Source organism: Bos taurus, chromosome 18 (assembly GCF_002263795.3).
Source record: "Bos taurus isolate L1 Dominette 01449 registration number 42190680 breed Hereford chromosome 18, ARS-UCD2.0, whole genome shotgun sequence".
Taxonomy (NCBI): domain Eukaryota; kingdom Metazoa; phylum Chordata; class Mammalia; order Artiodactyla; family Bovidae; genus Bos; species Bos taurus.
Genome location: NC_037345.1, coordinates 35,702,852 through 35,720,911, shown reverse-complemented (window position 1 = coordinate 35,720,911; position 18,060 = coordinate 35,702,852). Strand labels below are relative to the sequence as shown.

At 49.2% G+C, this 18,060-nt stretch overlaps 1 protein-coding gene across 4 annotated transcripts in view; it reads right to left on the bottom strand.

The window, feature by feature from the left end:
* The window catches only part of PRMT7 (protein arginine methyltransferase 7), a 40,769-nt gene that overhangs the window by 796 nt on the left and 21,913 nt on the right, over nucleotides 1-18,060 (bottom strand). For 2 of the 4 annotated variants that reach the window (XM_005218569.5, XM_024978199.2), the window contains exons 6-18: nucleotides 15,916-16,028; nucleotides 13,598-13,839; nucleotides 13,221-13,401; nucleotides 9,508-9,635; nucleotides 8,966-9,101; nucleotides 7,877-7,960; nucleotides 7,369-7,416; nucleotides 6,601-6,690; nucleotides 5,360-5,521; nucleotides 4,099-4,173; nucleotides 1,769-1,929; nucleotides 766-862; nucleotides 374-542 (exon numbers count right to left, since the gene is read on the bottom strand). In XM_005218569.5, coding sequence (XP_005218626.1) covers nucleotides 374-542; nucleotides 766-862; nucleotides 1,769-1,929; nucleotides 4,099-4,173; nucleotides 5,360-5,521; nucleotides 6,601-6,690; nucleotides 7,369-7,416; nucleotides 7,877-7,960; nucleotides 8,966-9,101; nucleotides 9,508-9,635; nucleotides 13,221-13,401; nucleotides 13,598-13,839; nucleotides 15,916-16,028 — 1,686 coding nt within the window. 4 annotated transcript variants of the gene reach the window in all.

Below are 18,060 nucleotides of genomic sequence, written 5' to 3'. Positions count from 1 at the left end.
CCCAGAGTGCAAGGCCAGGCTGGCCCAGCTCCAGGAGAGTAGCAGACCCACCCAGCCTGGTCAGCCCTGGCTCCCTCCCAGGGACAGCAGGAGGGACACTGTGGCTGGGAAGCTCTCTGAGCACTTTAAAAGCCACTGCAGGTGGGCTCCTTGGTGCCTTCTCAGTTCCAAAATAATCCCCACTTCCTGCCATATCTGGAGCAAGAAGCCAGCAGTGCAAAAACACAAAACGGGAAGTGGTCTCCTCCAATCCCCGAGGTCAAGATGGGTCCTGAAAGGCAAGGTGCCTTCACTTTTACCCACGGAAAGCCATCATTCAGAGCCCAGAGCCCTCCTCCACTTTATTTCTCAATAAGTGAGGGTTAGCACCCACTGTCCAGCGCATCTGAGAGCGTGAAATCCATGGTGATGTCTCCAGTGTGGGGGTGGAACTCCACAGTGTAGGTGACGGTCTGCGAGCTGCCCGGCGGTGCTCTGGGGTCGAGTGTGGTGTTGAAGAAGTACACGGCCTGCTTACAATGGGGGTTCCAGCAACAGTCCCCCTGCAGAGAAAGCAGCAAGAAGGCAGTGAGGCTTCTGATGTCCCAGCCAGCCCGCTCCTGGTGAGCCTCCAGCCCAGGCAGCTCACAGTGAGAAGCTGCTGTTCGGAGCTGGATGACCCAGGACCACTAGGAGTCACTACCCGGAATGCCCAGAGTACACTCGAGTGGCGTGATGGCTCCCGCTCTCAGGATCCACCTCCTCGGGGCCTGCACACAGCACTACCTCGTCCTCTGCAGACTTCAGGAGGCCGGTGCTGACTGTGCTGTCCGCAGTCAGGTGGTATTCCATCCACAGGACAGCTCCGTGGCTCCTCCCACACCTAGAGATGGGCCGGGGGGTGGAAAGGGACCAGAAACAAACAGCTGCATGAAAGACTGGCATGGCCATGGCTGCCCTCTGCTTTTCAGAAACCTCTTATCCTCCCTACTTCCATCCTGCCCTGTCAGGAGGCTCCTAAGACTCCACCTGAATGAAGGTCACTCAGTAAAAGTGGCCTTCTTGCTGAGCAACCAAAGTGCCCACTCACTCCCCACAGTCTGGCCAAGTATTCAGAGTAATCCTGGGGCAGGGCCAGCTGGCTGCCAGCCTGGCCTCCTCTGCCTGAGATCATGCAAAGGTTGGCCCAGAAGGTTGAGAGAGCAGTCCAGGCATCGAAGTCTAGATTGCTCCTAGATAACTCTGGGCAGCAGGCACAGACAGGCAGCTGCCTTGGCTCCTCCTTGTCAGAGGAGTCCCAGGAGGCTCTGGGCTCATGGCTTCCACCCAGTTATAAGAGGGAGCTTCCTCCAGGAAGCAGCTGCCCCTCCTTGTGAAGGGAGCTGGAGCTGGATGGGCCTGACCATGTAGCACGACGACAGCCCCTGCCAATTCCTAAGCTGCTTCAATTCCCAGGAGGGTTCAGGAAAGGATATGGTCCAATGGGTAACCATAGCAACCAAATTCACGTTTCTCTGCAGCTGTGTGTAACGTACCGCTGAGCTCAAAGGAAGCCTCAGATGTGGGAGGATGAGCAAGCCCACTCTGGCTTTCTCCCCCACCCAGAAGCTATGGGGACCCCCACACATTTCAGGGCCACTTGAAAAAGGGCAAGGCTGAGATAAGGACAGCCATCCCACCCACATGAAAGTGACCAAAGTAAGTGCTTATAGCCATTCAGGCAATAACTATTAGAAAGCAAGCCCTGCCACTTCCTTCCTCACTCCCTGACCCTGGAGCCTCCACTCACCTTCTCAGCTCGATGGTGCCCTCAGCATGGATAGGCTGCAGGGGGACTGGCTGCCGAAAATCAAAGGTCAGGATCTGCTGGGGCTCGGAGAGGCTGCGGCACGGGTACTCCCACAGTGGGTGGGGCTCGGCCTCCTTGCTCTCCCTGAAGTCCAGGGCACGCTGAGAAGGTAAGAGAAGGCAGGGGTCTGCAGAGATAGAGCCAGGTGGCCAGGAAACATGGGGGTCCTGTCCCCATCTCCAGAGTTTACATATGCCAGTGGTCCCTCATCGCCATGGCCCTGGTCCCTCAGGGTAATTGCTATGGTCATGTGGGGCAAGTGAGCCCCCATAAAAGACCACAGGTGCCTGGCCAGACCAGCTGGCTTCTGGTACCACTCACAAGCAATCTCCTCAGCAAGGCACTCTAAGCTTCATTTTCTGCTTTTTAAAACTCAAAAGCCACTGCCCATCTCACAAGCTACCTTGACCAACTGCCTACACTGGTGAAATCACCCATCACTTGGACACTTGCCCATTCAGTGACCCTTACTGATCACTACAGCTGCCAGATTACCACCCTACAAGGCTCCCAGTCTAGAAGGAGACAATTGGGGAGCAACTGCAGTGTGCGGGGACACTGACAGGCTAAGAACAGGGTTGGGCAGGAAAGCTGCCCAGAGGGGTGAACTCTAGGCTGCCTCTTGAAGGTTACCCAAGAGCTGTTAGCAAAGAGGAGAGTACACACAGCCCAGCAGGGAATGGTCAGAGAGCAAAGCAGAGCCAACAGAGTGGCAGGGGCTGGCTGCAGGGGTGAAGGTGGGGGCTCAGGGTTTTCCCGCAGAGGACAGACAGGGCCAGACTTCAGATCTACAGATTCACTTAAGCTCCCTGTGGAGAAAGGCTGATGGGAGAAGGAGTGGGGTATACGGTCAAACACAAGATGCAAGTGGCCCAGACGAGTAACAGCAGGGAAAGAAAACTTGTTCACAGAGGACCTGATGGTTATGGAACCCAACAACGAACTGAATGAGAAGGCAAAGGCTTGTCTGGGAGGTTGCCGGAGCCCTGAGCCCAGCTGGCAGGTATGAAGTGACAGCAGGTCTAGGACAGCAGCACTGGGAGGGCTGGACTAGGGGCGGGGGAGGAGTAGGTGGTTCTGGAGGCAGTGGGTAGGAGCGCCTGAAGACATCTCAGTGGAGTCACTGCTCTCAGCTATTTGGTCAGAGCTCAGGAGACAGGCAGGCAATGGCCAGCAAATAGAGAGAATGGAAACAGACACAGGGGTCTGGGCAGGGACCTCGGGGAGCCCTAGAACACAGGACACCTCAGGGGATAAGAAGAGGGGAGGAATCCAGGAAGGAGCCTGAGAAGCGGCCAGAGGGAGCTAGAGTGTGTGGTGTTCCCAGGAGCATGGAACAGTCAGTGGTCTGCTGTGGACAGGCAGGTAAGATGAAAAACTGCAAATGTCCCCCGGATTTTTTTTACTTAAAAAATGTTTACACAAGGAATCCACAATCACTGTAGAAAATGTAAACAGAAAGAAACAAAAGGGAGGAAAAAACTAACCACTTCCTATCACAAAACTAACATTTTGGTGTCTGCACTCCACCCCTTTTTCACTACACGTGTAATTTTTTTTATAATTAAAACAAAATTTTAATGTTGCATATACTTTGTACAGGTCACTTTCCATTTACAGTTATTACATTTGTGAATTTTCTTAATATATAAAAATGTGATGGTGTCCTGCCCTTCTCATAGGGCTCGTGACTCTTCACATCTATTCCGGCCAAGTATTGTTGGCACTTTCATGACTGCCCTCGTTTCTGGGAGCTGCAGACCCTGGTGGCTGGCTGGATCCCCTACAAATGTACAGATAACCCTGCAGGAACCCTCCTTCTACATCCCACCCACCTCCACCCTCAAGCACCTTCCCCTGAAATGGAGTCCCCAGAATGAAAACAGCTGGCTCAGAAGGTTGCCAAAATCGCCTTCTAGAGAGGCCATCCCAAACAAGAACTACCTGCTGACACTGGCAGGAGTGGTTCCAGTGGTCTGCTGACAGACGGGCCCCAGCCCAAAATTCTGATTCAGGGATTACAGTCCCAGGCTGAGAATGGCCTAACACCAGCCAGACTTGGAGATGCAGTGGCTCTCAGGTTCATGCTCACGGTGAACCAAGTAGAACAGATATGCCTGTCCCTGCTGCCCCCAGCAGAGGAGCTCTCTGCATACTGCCCACATTGCCCAACCCAGGTCCCTCCATGGAAGCCAGACATCCCCTTCAGAAGCCTGTGGCCCGATGGAGTGTGGATGGAACACGGTGGCGGGAGCTGCGGCCCTGCATACCTTAATCATGTCATCCATGATGTGCACATCGAAGCCTTCACAGTCACCACAGGGGCTCCGGATCCGCCACAGGTCCTGAAAGGAAGGTACAGCCTTCACTGACACCCACCCGCCAGGGCATGCCAACACCCACATCCACCCAATGGGGGTGGGTGGGCAGGCACGGCCATGGTTCTGTGGGACAGCACATAGATGTCGACACCCACTCAGGCACACCAAGTGTAGTGACAAGAGTAGGAAGGGTAAGAGGCTGGGGCTGCCCCAATTCCACACCTGAGGCACATCTTGCTGCTCCCACAGGCCTGGAAGAGATTCCCACAGCTGAAGGGACCCAAAGACACCAAAGACCCAGGATGGTTCCTCAGACCTGCAAAGCCTCTCCTGATCCCAAACCCTCTCCACTGAGGGACAGCTGACCAGAGCTACTCAGACAGGCTCTCTAACCCCTCCCTGTCCATCCTGAACACTGATTCATTGGGAAGAACTCTGTCAACCATTTCTTGAGCCTCTATGCCCATAAAGAGAGTGTGAGGACGACAGGATCCTGGGAGGAAACCAGAGGTTAGTCAACCCGGTCACTCAGTATCCTCTGTCTCTGGGACATATACCTGGGAACAGCATCGTTCTCCACAGTCCCTCACTGGCCATGAAAACCAGAATTCTTGTGGAAATCTGGTCAAGTAAATAAGTTAACGCAGAAGAAATGGCCAAAAAATTAAGTGACAGAACCACTAAGCTACCAAGGGATAAAGCCATCCTTATCAAAGAGACATCAAATGAAGTTCACTCTGTATTTCAGGTTAAAAGCATTTCAAAATCCTTTTAATAAAAAATACCTTTCCCAAAATGACTTTTTGACTATGGTTCTGCTTTGATGAGAAAATGAAAATGAAGCTTTTCAATTTTTCTTGCATAAGGAAGCTGACTTGCCCATCTCAAAATGCTTTTAACAACTGGAGCCTCAGCTCTTAATGAGAGCAGAGCAAGCTGCACAGCTTGTCTTCTGAAACTCTTAATTTATATTTTAAAATTATTCTGATAAGCCGTAATTGTAAAATGACAACACACAACCATTTCCATTTCATGTGCTAAATTACTTCATTTTTACAAAGGCGAGCCTCTTCTATTCAGCCCTGAGGTGTGCTGATACAGAAAAACAGAGGTTCAAACCATTAAGACCCTAGGTGCTCCACCTGCATTCAAGGTCCACACAAGAAAACAACTCCCCACCCCCTGCCAAGAAAACCTCCGGGTGGCCTACCCTGAACTCCACGACCACCACGTGCAGTGAGGCAGCCTGGGGCATCACCACAGCGCCAGGCCCCAGGTGTTGGTCCACAGCAGTCCGCACATACCAGAAGTACAAGTTGTGCCACGGAAGCAGGCTGGTGGTGAAGAACGGCTCACCCAGCAGGAGAGAAACCTGCCGATCAGAGAGAAGCAGGCCCAGGTATCAGAAGGATTCAGCTGAGTAATAAAGGACAAGTTTCACAGGCACATTCATTTTTTCACTCACTCACCCACTTGGTCGGTCAGTCAGTCCACACGCAAGTCAAGGCCTGCACCTACCCTTGAGGATACAAAGATGAGAAACAGACACAAGCCCTGCCCTCAGGAGCGCAGAATGGAAAAAGGGAGCAGACGAGGCTAGGCGCCGTCCTCAGAGAGTGCGGTAGTCTCTGACAGAAGCAAGGAAGGGGCTCACAGAGGGACCCTAGAAGTAAGAGCTTCAGGAAGAGCTTCCAGGATGGCATCCTGGAAATCCTACTCAAAGCTTTATCCTGACAATTCATTGTCAGTGCTAGTCTGTCTCCCTCACCAGGCTCGTAGACCAGAGAAGTGGGGACACCGGCAGACACAGTATTCCCAGCACAGTGCCTGGCCCAGAGCAGATGTCAGTGAAGGTTTGTTGATCAGATGAATAAATGCATGAACAGGAGACAGAAAAGCAAAAGAGTGGGGAGTCCAGGCAGAGGTGTGGGCAGAGGCCAAAGCAGGAGTGTGAATGACAATGAGAGCAAGGCCCTTCTGGGAGCTCACCAGATGAGCAGGTAGGGTAGGACAGTAAAGGAAGAGGCCACAGCAGTGGAGAGGAGCCAGGTCACCCAAAGGCAGCTGATGACAGGAAAAGGAGACTGAACTATGCCTTGGAGGCAAGAGGGGATCACTAAAAGCTTTAATCAGGGCTTAATATGAGAAGGAATGTGCTTTAGAAAGATTTTCAGGAGTTCCCTGGTGGCCTAGTGGTTGGGACTCGGGGTTCTCACCACAGCCTGGGTTCAGGAGCAGTGCTGTGACGGAAAAAGGGAGGGGACACTGTGTGTCTCTGTCCATCCCAGCAGAGCCATCCTGCTCTTGCTGAAGGAGCAGCGATTGGAGAGCAATGCAAGTATTCATTCATCAAGCATCTCTGGGGACCCACAGTGAGGCCCAGAGAAGGGGGCAGTCAGGCCATCTCAGAACTGTGCTATCTAGAGCAAATGCACAGCGCTCTCTACTCACCTTTTTACCCTCCAAGTCTGCAGGTGTTAATAATTCAGGCCGTTTCTCTATTATATTAATTTTGTCTTCCAAGTGGTTGGCCTTGAAGATCTTAGAAAACAAAAGTGTTGGTTTCATTGAGAAAAAGAACACATCTCAGAGTTGCTTTATCTGTGTGCAGTTCTCTGGCCAAACGGTTCTGGAGCACCACTTTCAGCTACTCTGCTGAACTTCTCCCCTCCAAGGGCCTCCTACAGACTGCAGGTGACATCATGAGCAAAATGTCTTAAGAGCAATAGAAATTTCTCTTGCAGGCACACTGGCAAGGCTCAGAAGTAGGCTTGTAGTCCTGGTGGGGTGGGTTATCCTTCAGAAAGGAAATCAAAACCAGTCACTGGCCAGGATGTGAAACACCATCACAGAACCAAGCAGTCAGGACAGCTTGTGAGCAGTGACTCCCCGGGTGCTGGTGTCCCAGAAACAAAACTTTAGTTCTATTACTGCAAGGAGTTTTGGTTTTTTAGTTTTAAGTGAAGTGAGGAGAAAAGCCTATACTTCTTCAGCCACAAAACACAAAGTAGAGTCTAAACTTTGCTCACTGCTATTCAACGACAGCTCCAGAAGACTTCCAGGGCAGCTCTCGACTCAGGAGTCACGAGAGTTACTGGCAGCTGCTACTTCCCCCAATTCCCTCGGCACTGACACTGATTCAAAGCAATCGATCCCAGACTCAGGAAGGCAAGCCCCACAGGTCCCCACATGATTTCAATAATGACAATTATCACTTACTTTTTTCATCAGTCTATGAGAAACTGCTGAGTTCTCTATTGTAAATACCTAAAGGGAATATCATATTAGTTGTAAGAGATGCACTTAACAGAAAAAGTAAATAAACAGATTAAAATGCAACTCCAGGGACTTCGCTGGTGGTCCAGGGGTTAAGACTCCACACTTTCAATGCAGGGGGTATGGGTGCCATCGCTGGTTGGGAAACCACAATCCCACATGAAAAGCAACTCCAAAGCAAAGGACAACACCTAACCAACTACGTCTGTGCTCACGATCCCCCCGGATAGTACAACATTCTGTGCTGACCCCGGATTCAGACTCAGGAGCTGCAGCTACATGGCAACAGCTATAGTCTGACTCCTGCCTGCACCTGAGGCAACAACCCCTCAGATACCAACCCAAGCACACCCACAATGTATGTGGCAGCTGCATTTGCAAAGAGTTTTAGTCACAAAACTGTGACTAAAGAGTGTCATCAGGAAGCTGGCAGAAGGCACACGGCCAGTACCTGCTCCACCCCAAGGTGATAGGCCAGCATGGACAGCAGACTGCCATCACTGACGCACAGGCAGACACTGTCCGGCTTCAGCACCTGCAGGAAAAGAGCAACCTCAGCACAGATTTTCTTACAATGTTGAGAAAATTCTTGTTGACAAACTGAAAGGCACGTTTTCCATCTGACCCTCTAACCCACTCTGTGATCATTCAGTCCCATCTCCTCCTCACTCCATCGCCCACATGGCCTGGCTGCATTTTCCTGTGCCCCAACAATGGTCAAACCTGCCTCCCAGGCCCCGGTGGCAACCAGCCTCACCCTCCAACACACCCTCTGCCTCACCTCTCCCCATTGAGACCCCACTGTCAGGAGACTCTCCTCAAGCCATCCTAGAAGGCCCCACTGAAGGCCTGCCCTGTTTATCGGAGGCCACCCCCAAGTCACGACCACAGGCCTCTTCCCTGTAAAGTCACAGCACGGACAGCCACGGGCATGTCGAATGACTCCTCACATCAGGGATGCCTTTGTGGGTCACAGATCCCTCTGAGAGAAACTCAGAATGTCTGGGATCCTCCCCACCCACCCCCGACAAAATGCAGGCATGTGCATACCAGCACACATATTTCTGCATACAACTCCAAGGGGTCCAGAGACCCCCATCCAAACCTTGTGGTCCCCAGGCTAAGACCCCTTCTATAGGCAGCAGGGAGCAAAGGTTTTTCAGAAGAGCTATATAACCAGATTTACAATCTAGAACATTTTAGAAAGAAAACAGAAAATGAGAGGAATAATGGGGTGGCTGAACCCATAAGGATCGCCAAAGGAACTGCTGGTGACCATAAAAGCAAAGTGTCCAGAGGGACAATAGCAAGGGCCAGGGAGAGGCTCCTACAGAAGAGCAGAGAACCAGTCCCTTCTGATCCAGAAACAAGCTCCCAGCCTCGGCTCAAACACCCACCCAGTAGGAGCTGGTTGAAGCTACTCATGGACAGACAGGAGAGCACAGAAGACAAAACCAACTGATCATAAGTGAGCAGTGGGCTGGGGTCCACAGGACAAACCCCTTCTGGCCTGTGACCACCCAAAGGGCTGGATACTCACTGTCCTCAGGGCCTGGATGTATTGATCAGTTCTGTTCCGATCATTGATCTCTCCAAACCGAGGTCGGTTCCAGAGCAGGTGAGCCTGGCAGTCACACACGGGGCGCACTGGGTGGACTCTCCCATTCTTTTCAGGACTGGATCAGAAAATGAACAGATACAGGGTGATGACCTGCTAGGCAATGGCGAGCATGAAGGCACAGCACAGGGACCTGCACCAGGGAACTCAAGTTGGGAGAGGGGACACATCCATGGTCCTCTAGGGGACATGAATCTAGGCACTGGCTTTCGAGTGGGCCTTAGGGTTGGAGGCCCTCCAATTCAAGACTTCTCATATATATATCTGCCCCAAATGGGGGTCCTACCACCAGGGTAGCCTCTTCTCAGTACACACAAACAGGCACCCAGCCACAAACTTTTGCCCTTATTTGGTTCAGATACAAATGTGCCCATTCAAAATCTCTACAGGGTCCGTGGAGGGAATTTACATCAACAGACAATGTCACAAGCCTAGTGTCCCACCCCACAAGGCCGGAGGCACACCTGGTCTTCTGAAGGCTATACCACACACAGTAGTCGTCGTGGTAGGCTACCAGGCAGAGGGCTAAGCCCTGGACAACAGGCTCCTCCTGTGGTAGGAAGTACACACACTGCATCCAGTGGTCCCGCCACTGAAACAGGAAGAGAATCAGCTGTCACCAAGCTGCAACAAGGGCAATGCATCAAATCCCGGGGCCAAAACCCAAGCCAAAAACCAATTTGCTGGGAGACCACTGTGTGAACTACACATTGCTACTATGGCCAAAGAGATAAAGAAAATTTTCAAATTAGAAATGCTAAAGGCCCAAAAACTTCATGGAACACTGCTGGCTTTAGGAAGATAGAATGTAGCTGATAGCAGTGGTCTTTAGGGTGGGCTCAGATGAGGGGACTCCAGCCCCTGCCCTGTGTGTGTGTTGGGGCGGAGGGGGAAGGGTGGAGTTGGAAGGAGGGAGGGAGAATGCAAATATGGTAAACATTAACAACTGGTAAATTTAAGTAGAGAGCATACTGATGTTCGTTTTCACTTACTTTATGGATTCAGAATTTTCAAAATAAAAAATCGGAAAAATAGCCAGCACCACTTCTCAGGAGGGCATTTAGCAACCAAATACTGTTTGTTCACCACTGGTTCTATAAGAACAAATTAACTAGCCACTTTAGTCCCTACTTTCACATATCCTGAAAGGAGTTTAGGGTAGAAATCAGGAATGAGAGAGCCAATGCTCTGGGAAAAGCTCGCAGAACAGGGCTTCAGACAGTTATTTTCAGAAAACCTTATGAACCCAATTTCTTGTATATTCTCATATCCAGAAAAGCACTAAATTCATTAACAGAGATACCCGATGACTAACAATAACCTTCTGCCAGAATGTGTACTTAACTGCAAGTATCTCCCTTTCATTAAAATCACATATATACTGATCTTCACACACACACACACACACACACACAAACACTCACACATACACACACACACACACACACACACTCCTCCTTCTCCTCCTTCAGAGCAGCTCCTCAGAGCGATCTTAGAGGCTATAATCCTCACTTGGCTTCAAATGAAACTTAACTTGCAACTCTCTTGCTGCATTTTTTTTCTCCCAGTTTATCCTACCCGATCTTGAATTTAACTTAAAGTCCAGTGAATGCCATTCCTATCTCTCGAAGATGTCTATTTGAAGGTGAAAGTGAAAGTCGCTCAGTCGTGTCTAACTCTTCAGTCATGTCTGACTCTTTGCAACCCCATACAGTCCATGGAATTCTCCAGGCCAGAAAACCGGAGTGGGTAGCCTTTCCTTTCTCCAGGGGACCTTCCCAACTCAGGGATGGAACCCAGGTCTCCTGCACTGCAGGTGGATTCTTTATGAGCTAAGCCACAAGGGAAACCCCTGAAGGTAAAAGCTAGGAATCAAATCTAACCAGATACACTCTGGGGATAATAAACAGTAACAAGGAGGGGGGGAAAAAGATTCTCTAAAACTTGTTATTCATCCTTTACTATGCCCTCCTTGACCCCTCCCGGGCTCCCGCGATACTTCCCTGTCACCATGTCCTTCCCACACACCAGACTCCCAGATCCGAATGCTAAAGAGCTGTGACAGAAGCCACTATCTGAGGCTGATTAAGGGCAGCTCAGTGAAGTCCTGAGGGAGACTCATTAGCAGCTCTTCAAACTCTAAACAGTCCAAAAGTCACCACTGGCAGAGGGAGGACACAAGCCCCACAGCCAGGAGACCTGGAGACAAGCACCCACCACTGCTGCTTAGACATGAGGTCCTGCTCCTGACACTGGGCCAGGCTCTCTGTAGTTACCCAGGGGGTCTTATATGAGGATTCAAGGAGAAACTACACACAGGAACACTCTGAAGATATGCAAATAAGAATCGTTAACATTTTAATGAAATTCTTATGCTAGTATTGCAACTACCACACTCCTGGAGAAGAAGAAAGCAGCCCAGTGTCGATCTGAATTCTGTGGGAGAATTCTCCCCCACCCCCAACCCATACCACACACACACACAGCCTGCAGTGGACTGAGGCTATGAAGAGTGGAGCCGGGCAGCTCAAGGGCCCAGGAGGACTGACTGAAATCCCGCAGCAGTCATGACCCTGTGGAACTCAGGAACTTGGGGAGATGCTAAGGCCTTCCATCAAGTCATCATGTGTACACCCCGAACCATCAGCTGAGCAATCAAAACAAAGCCAGTGACCAGCAAGTGGTAACTGAAATCAGAATACACAGAGGATGGTGCCCAAGGCCTCCCAGCTAGAGGGAAGATTTGATTCCTTGGCCCTAAAGCATCTTTCCCACTTTCTTCCCCTTGTGCATAATGCTCAGTCAGTCGTCTCCGACTCTTTGCAGCCCCAGGGACTGCAGCCCACCAGGCTTCTCTGTCCATGGTATTTTTTAGGCAAGAATACTGACATGTGTTGCCACTTCCTACTCCAGGGGATCTTCCTGACCAGGGATCAAACTCAAGTCTGTTGTGTCTTCTGCACTGGCAAGTGGATAATTTACCACTAGTGCCACCTGGGAAGCTCCAGTGTGTATAGAGGGGTGGATAACATGCATATGAGAGAAAATTCAAAAGATATAAAAGGCTCATGGAGTGAAAAGTAAGCCTCCTTTCCATCCCTAACCTCAGCCCCCTTCCCAGAAGCAACCTTTTTTACCAATTTCTGTGAATTCCTCCGAAGATACCCTCATATACACACACCACACATATACACTCAGAAACACATACATTTTTCCCCCACGATCACACCACACGCGCTATTCTGTACCTCTCGTTGTTTCACTTGATCTATCCTTGAGACGTTCCCACACCAGTGCAGAGAGAGCCACCTTGCCCTCTGAGCATGCAGGAAAACTGACTTAGCTAGTCCCTGCTGGTGGCCTCTAGGCTGTTCCAGTCTTTTCCATTAGAGTAGGGCTGCAGTGAGCATCCCGGTACACATGCCATGCTATACATATGCAGATCCAACCAGAGCCTAAATATTTAGAAGTGGCGTCACTTTACATCCTGCCATACTGTAGGCCTCACTGCACTCTGTGACGCTCTGACCATCACTTTCCTGTTCTGCCCCACGGCTCCACCAATAGTCTGCAGACTCTGAACTTTATTCACTAACAGGTGAAAAATGGTATTTCATTGCATTTTAAATCTGCATGGTTCTTATGAGTGAGGCTGAACAGCTTTCCACACATTAAAGAGGAATAAAATATGGAATTAAATATGTATTTCCTTTTCTGTATGTCACATCCTCCCCACTTTCCATTGAACTGAAGGTAGATTTTAAGGTCACAGAAAATGAGGCTGCAGACAGGCTGTTGTTCTCTGCTGTTCAGCTGCTAAGTCGGGTTTGATTCTTTGCAACCCCGAGGACTGCAGCACGCCAGGCTCCTCTGTCCTTCACTATCTCCCTGAGTTTGTATCTCCCAGAGTAGTTCTCTACTCCAAGCTAATCTGAGGTCCCCTGGGATTACTCTAGGGGCCAGGTCTAACAGTGGCTGTGCCAAGACACAGGAGAGCCAGCACACAAAAGCTGCCCAGTGGTTCACTGTGACCACTGGTGCTGGTCATGAACTCAGTCCCTTCTGTCTCTAAATGCTTGTGAATCTAAGACCCAACATGCTCCTTCCCCAGGACCAAAAGTGGATGACAACTTGCTGATTTCCATGAAAATGTGTTTAGTTAGCTCCTGCCTCTTACCTGGAGCTCCTCTGGGTCTGAGTGTGCCCAGGAGGGGGCCATGGTGCACTTGATCTTCCCCTCAGGGTCCATTTCAATGTCCCACCAGGAGAGAACCACCTGAGCTCGGCCAGACACTAGCGGTTCAAATTGCCTGCTATGGCAGGCTGCTGAGCTACTGACTTGCTTGCTGAAGTCCACACTGTAAAGAACATTTGGGAACTGAGGCAGATTTTAAGCTCACACAGTCCATTTTTAAGCTTTTATGGTAACCTCACCTGCAATGAGACTTGTTTGCAATGGACTCCTGATGTCAAAATGAATACAATAACGACTGCCAAAGACCTAATTCTACCAAGTGTCTCCAAGCGCCATGACCCTAGGTGGCCCCTTGGTACCTGAACATAGGCAGCACGTCGCTGAGGATGGTGAAGTCAGCGGGCGACACCTGGTTTAGCTGAATGTCGCAGACAGAGGGCGCGCCAGGGCACCTCTCCAGTTCCAAGGGGGGGATGATGACCCGCTCTCCACGGCTGGTCTGAACACGGATGGGAAACAGCTTATTCCATGACCACATCCTCCTGGACTCTACCAGCTGTGCATAGACGGTTGCTCTGTGAGGCACTGCTTCACAATTTGCCTAAGTTTATATTCAAAAAGTATAACAAAAGAACAAAAAAATAACCAGTTACACTGACCCACAGTAATTCCCATTGAGCAAAAGAGATTTATTCCCTAATACGAGGCAAGTTTAGTAACATCTAACGCCTTATCACTATTAGGACACTGAACTGTTTTCAGCCCAAAGCCCTTGGGAAAGGAAGAAACTAGACTGCAGAAAGAACACACATTATGTCTAAGATCATTTATGTCAGCTAAGTTCCTAGTTACCTGACACTCTTGAATATTTCAAAAATAAACCTTAATTGTCATCATGCTGATTAACTCCCACACAGACTTTGAAGAAAGAGTCTAAGTCTTCCTGTTAAATAGAAATCCTAGCACTAGGCTCAGAGCTTCCCTTCAGCGCAGCTCTCACCCGGACACTAGAACCTTCTTATGGCACAGCCCAGTAGACAAGTGTCCATCCTCAACCGACCTGACCTCCTGGCTGGGCACTGCCGACTTGGCTGTGGCTGCAGCCTCTCATCCAGTTTTCCTCCAACCCTCCAATACATTCATCCGACACCCTCTACACACCAAGCACTAGGGGTCTCCCCACCCTCCCCCAGCAGGGTGGGCAAGACCTCACCCCACCAACTACCATCAGAGCGGACCCCAAACCGTACTGTGACCACCTGTCCACCTATCTGCCTTGCCAGGAGCTCACCTTCATATTCTTGGTACCTAAAAAGGGCCCAGCAAAATGAAGGCACCAATAAAGGTGTCTCCTGAGACCAATTCCTGGGCCACTGCAACACCACATGGTCTGTCAGACACCCCAGTGCCCCAGTTTCATGACCTTCAATGTGGCAGGACGAGGGACAAGGTACTGGAGACCATGTTGCCATAGCTCCTTCAAGTTCAGGCTGGGCAGATAGGGACAATGATTAGAGTGGACAGCAAACACCTGGCTGCTATGGGCCAACTGGGAGAGGAAGCTGAGGATAGCTGCTAGTGCACCTTTTAATTATGAGATGAATCAGAGAAAGACAAACTGGACAACATTAACATAACTCTAAATATCCTTGTTCTCTATTTCAAGGATTCATCTAATTGATGGCTTTAATGCAGAGAAAAAATAATTTCAAACACAGAATTCTGTATTTTGGAAATGACACGACATCTCACACAGTATGGGAATCCGCAGGACAATTACCTCACATGCTGACCATGTGAGCAGTGTGGACTCAGGCACCAATTGCATTGGGAGGAGCCTCCTTCCTCTCTTCAGGGAGACTAAGCGCCCCCAAAGAGAGTTCCAGGCTAGGACAGTTACAGGCTCATGAGAATGCTGCCCATATGGCAGGTGTCGGCAGAAGCAGCAGACACACATGCCTTCCCAGCTGGCCTCTGCCTCAGTCTCTACCTCCCCGTTTATGTTCATAAAAAAACAAGGCCAACGTCTCTGAACTAACATGTTCAGTATATCTTTCCCTTCTCAAAACAACTGTCAAAGGCTATCACCACTCAAGGTTATCAACAGCCTGGCATTCAAGGCCTACCCTCTACCCATTTTCCACTGTGAGCTCACAAGCACCACAGACCGGTGCTCTCACTACCCACTAAACAGGTCCTCGGCCTGGGACATCTCTCCTTTTCCTCAGCGCCTTCCCAGATTCCACCCTCTCTGTGCAGGCCCTCATCTCCCTCCTGACCCTTGACTTTTTCCACTGGCCTTAAACCAAACATCAGCAGTGCTTCTGCCTACCTCTCCATTCGGCCCATTAAGTCCTCACCACTGCTGACTGGTGGATCTTAGAAGCAAGAAGGACATCTTACACTTCTCCCTGGATGCTAGAAGACCTTATACACAGTGTAAGAATGCTTGTTGAACTGAATCTGAAGATAGTTTCTAGTCTTTTGACTCTAACCTACTAAGACTCAGCATTCAAGAGGAAGTCATGACTGAGGAGAACCAAAATCTCATAGGAATCAAAGGGTGCCCGAGGGGATACAGAGAGGTTCTGGGGCTGGGGCTGTGCAGAGTACTGTGCAGTGATAAAAGCCATGTGAGATCACACCAATTTGCCCGAGGGCAGCTGCAGTCCCCTACCTGCACAAGATGCCTGTGTGCATGCTCATAGGAGGGCAGGGCTCCCTCCCCAATCAGTTCCGTGTCAAACAGCTCCGTGATCAGGATGTTGGCACGGCATGGCATGTCACCATCTGAGAAACACAAGGGAAGAGTCAGAAGCAAGCAACAGATTAGAGCAAATATTTACAACAAATACGTAAAAAAAAAGGTTAATAGGTCATTATAACTAAAAGCACACACATATGCTGAAGTGTTTAGAAGTGTCATCATGTCTGCAACTGACTTCCCAACAGTTCAGAAAAAAAATAAAATCCACCTTGGTATGCATGTGTATGTCAAAATGCCAGCAACTGATTAAGTCTTGCTTAAGAGAACATGGGTGTTCACTGTACTACTCTTTCAATTTTTCTATTTAATATTGCAAGGGGCTTGTAAAACTGATTTAAAACAGACAAACAAAAAAAACTACAAACATTCCAAAAGAACACCAGGCAAAAAACAGACAATTCAAAATAGAAAGCAAATCAATCAACTATATGAAAATGTTTTCATTTTTATTAGCAAATTGGAGAGATACAAACAATTAAATTATTAACTATTAAATTAGCAAAAATGATTTGAAAAGCAGAGACTGAATGCTGGTACTTCAAATATTTCTAGGCTGCAGAGGAGAGAAAATCAAAGTAAGACAGAGGTTGATTCCACTGATACCTAAAGATACAACTGAGATCCAGAACTCAGAGGCCCCAGTTCATTATATTAAATCCCCCTGAATCAAGTTAGTTTCTTGCTGCCAAACAATCCCCTAAATAACAGTTTTTTTGGATAGCAGGATTATGGAAGGTCTTTCTGCTTTTCTACTTTTTAAACCTCCATAATACAATTGTAATGTTACTTCTACAATTACAATTTTTAATGAGCCGAAACAAAACTGACTTTGGAAGGTGTATTCATCATGAAGAATTAACTGTAAATACTCCTAATGGCTCATGAATTATAATTTGACAAAGCCCACTCATCTTCCCTACACAGAGGACAAGGATGGGTGATGCAAGAAAAGAACAGCATTAAGAGTTCAAAGGCAAGTGTAGCAGAGACAGCATGAGCCTTGAGTCATAGAGTCCTGGGCCTGGATCCCACTTTCTAACCTTGAACCTTCAGTCCTGACCATCAGTCACCTCATCTGTAAAAGAGGGGTTGGTCACGAGATCTGCTTCACATGGTGGTGGTAATTAGATAACAGAGGTAAGCCTGTCCAGTTCCTGTGAAGTACATGTGTGCTCAAAGGCAGCACGACATGAAAAGAGGCTGAGAAGAAACTTCTATCTCCTGGTACACAGACCACCCTCCAAGTCACTGCCCATCCTCTCTGATATCAAGGGAGACTCCAAGTGAAATACACTGTCCCAAACTAAGCTGACCAACCCACTCACACACGTGCTTCTCTGTCCAATGTTTCTGCTCAATGAATGGCACCACCAATCACAGAGTCCTGAAACATGGGCATCACTGGCCAGCTCCAGGATGGTACCCTGACTGGCCTGGTGACCTCTGCACCCCAGGGCCTAGGACAATGCCTAGCAGCACCCCAAAACAGTCAACAAACGTCAGCTAAATGCTTGAACCCTCCCTCTTTGTCACCCTACATCCCAATCAATCACCAAGCCCTGCCAATCCTACCTTGTGAATACTTTTTAAGCCAATTATGTAACTTAAAATGATTTACTGTCCAAATCTGCTTCAAAGATAAAGCTTTATGATTCAATGGATTTCAAGAAATACTTCTTGAGAGCCTGTGAATGCTACTGTAGAAGGGAACAGACATGCAGGGGGAGCCTGAGTGGGGGCGGTTACCCCAGGGGCCTCAGACATTTTCACCAAATGACTAGATGGACGAATAAATGCCGCCCCAAGTCGGCCACTACACATCTTGGTGCGTAATCCATCTTGGGGGAACAGGTAACAAACCCAGATGCCGTTTTTTAAAAGAGCTCAGAACAGAAGCTTGGAAATAAGCATTTGGGAGTAGGAAGGAAGCTGCAAAGGAGAACAAAGACTGGGAGATGTCCCTGCGGCCTGGGAAGAGAGAGTTTTCAGAAGGCCTGAACTGCAGCAGTATCGAAGCTGCAGTGTTTCCCATTTACCACAAGTTAAGGACCAAGC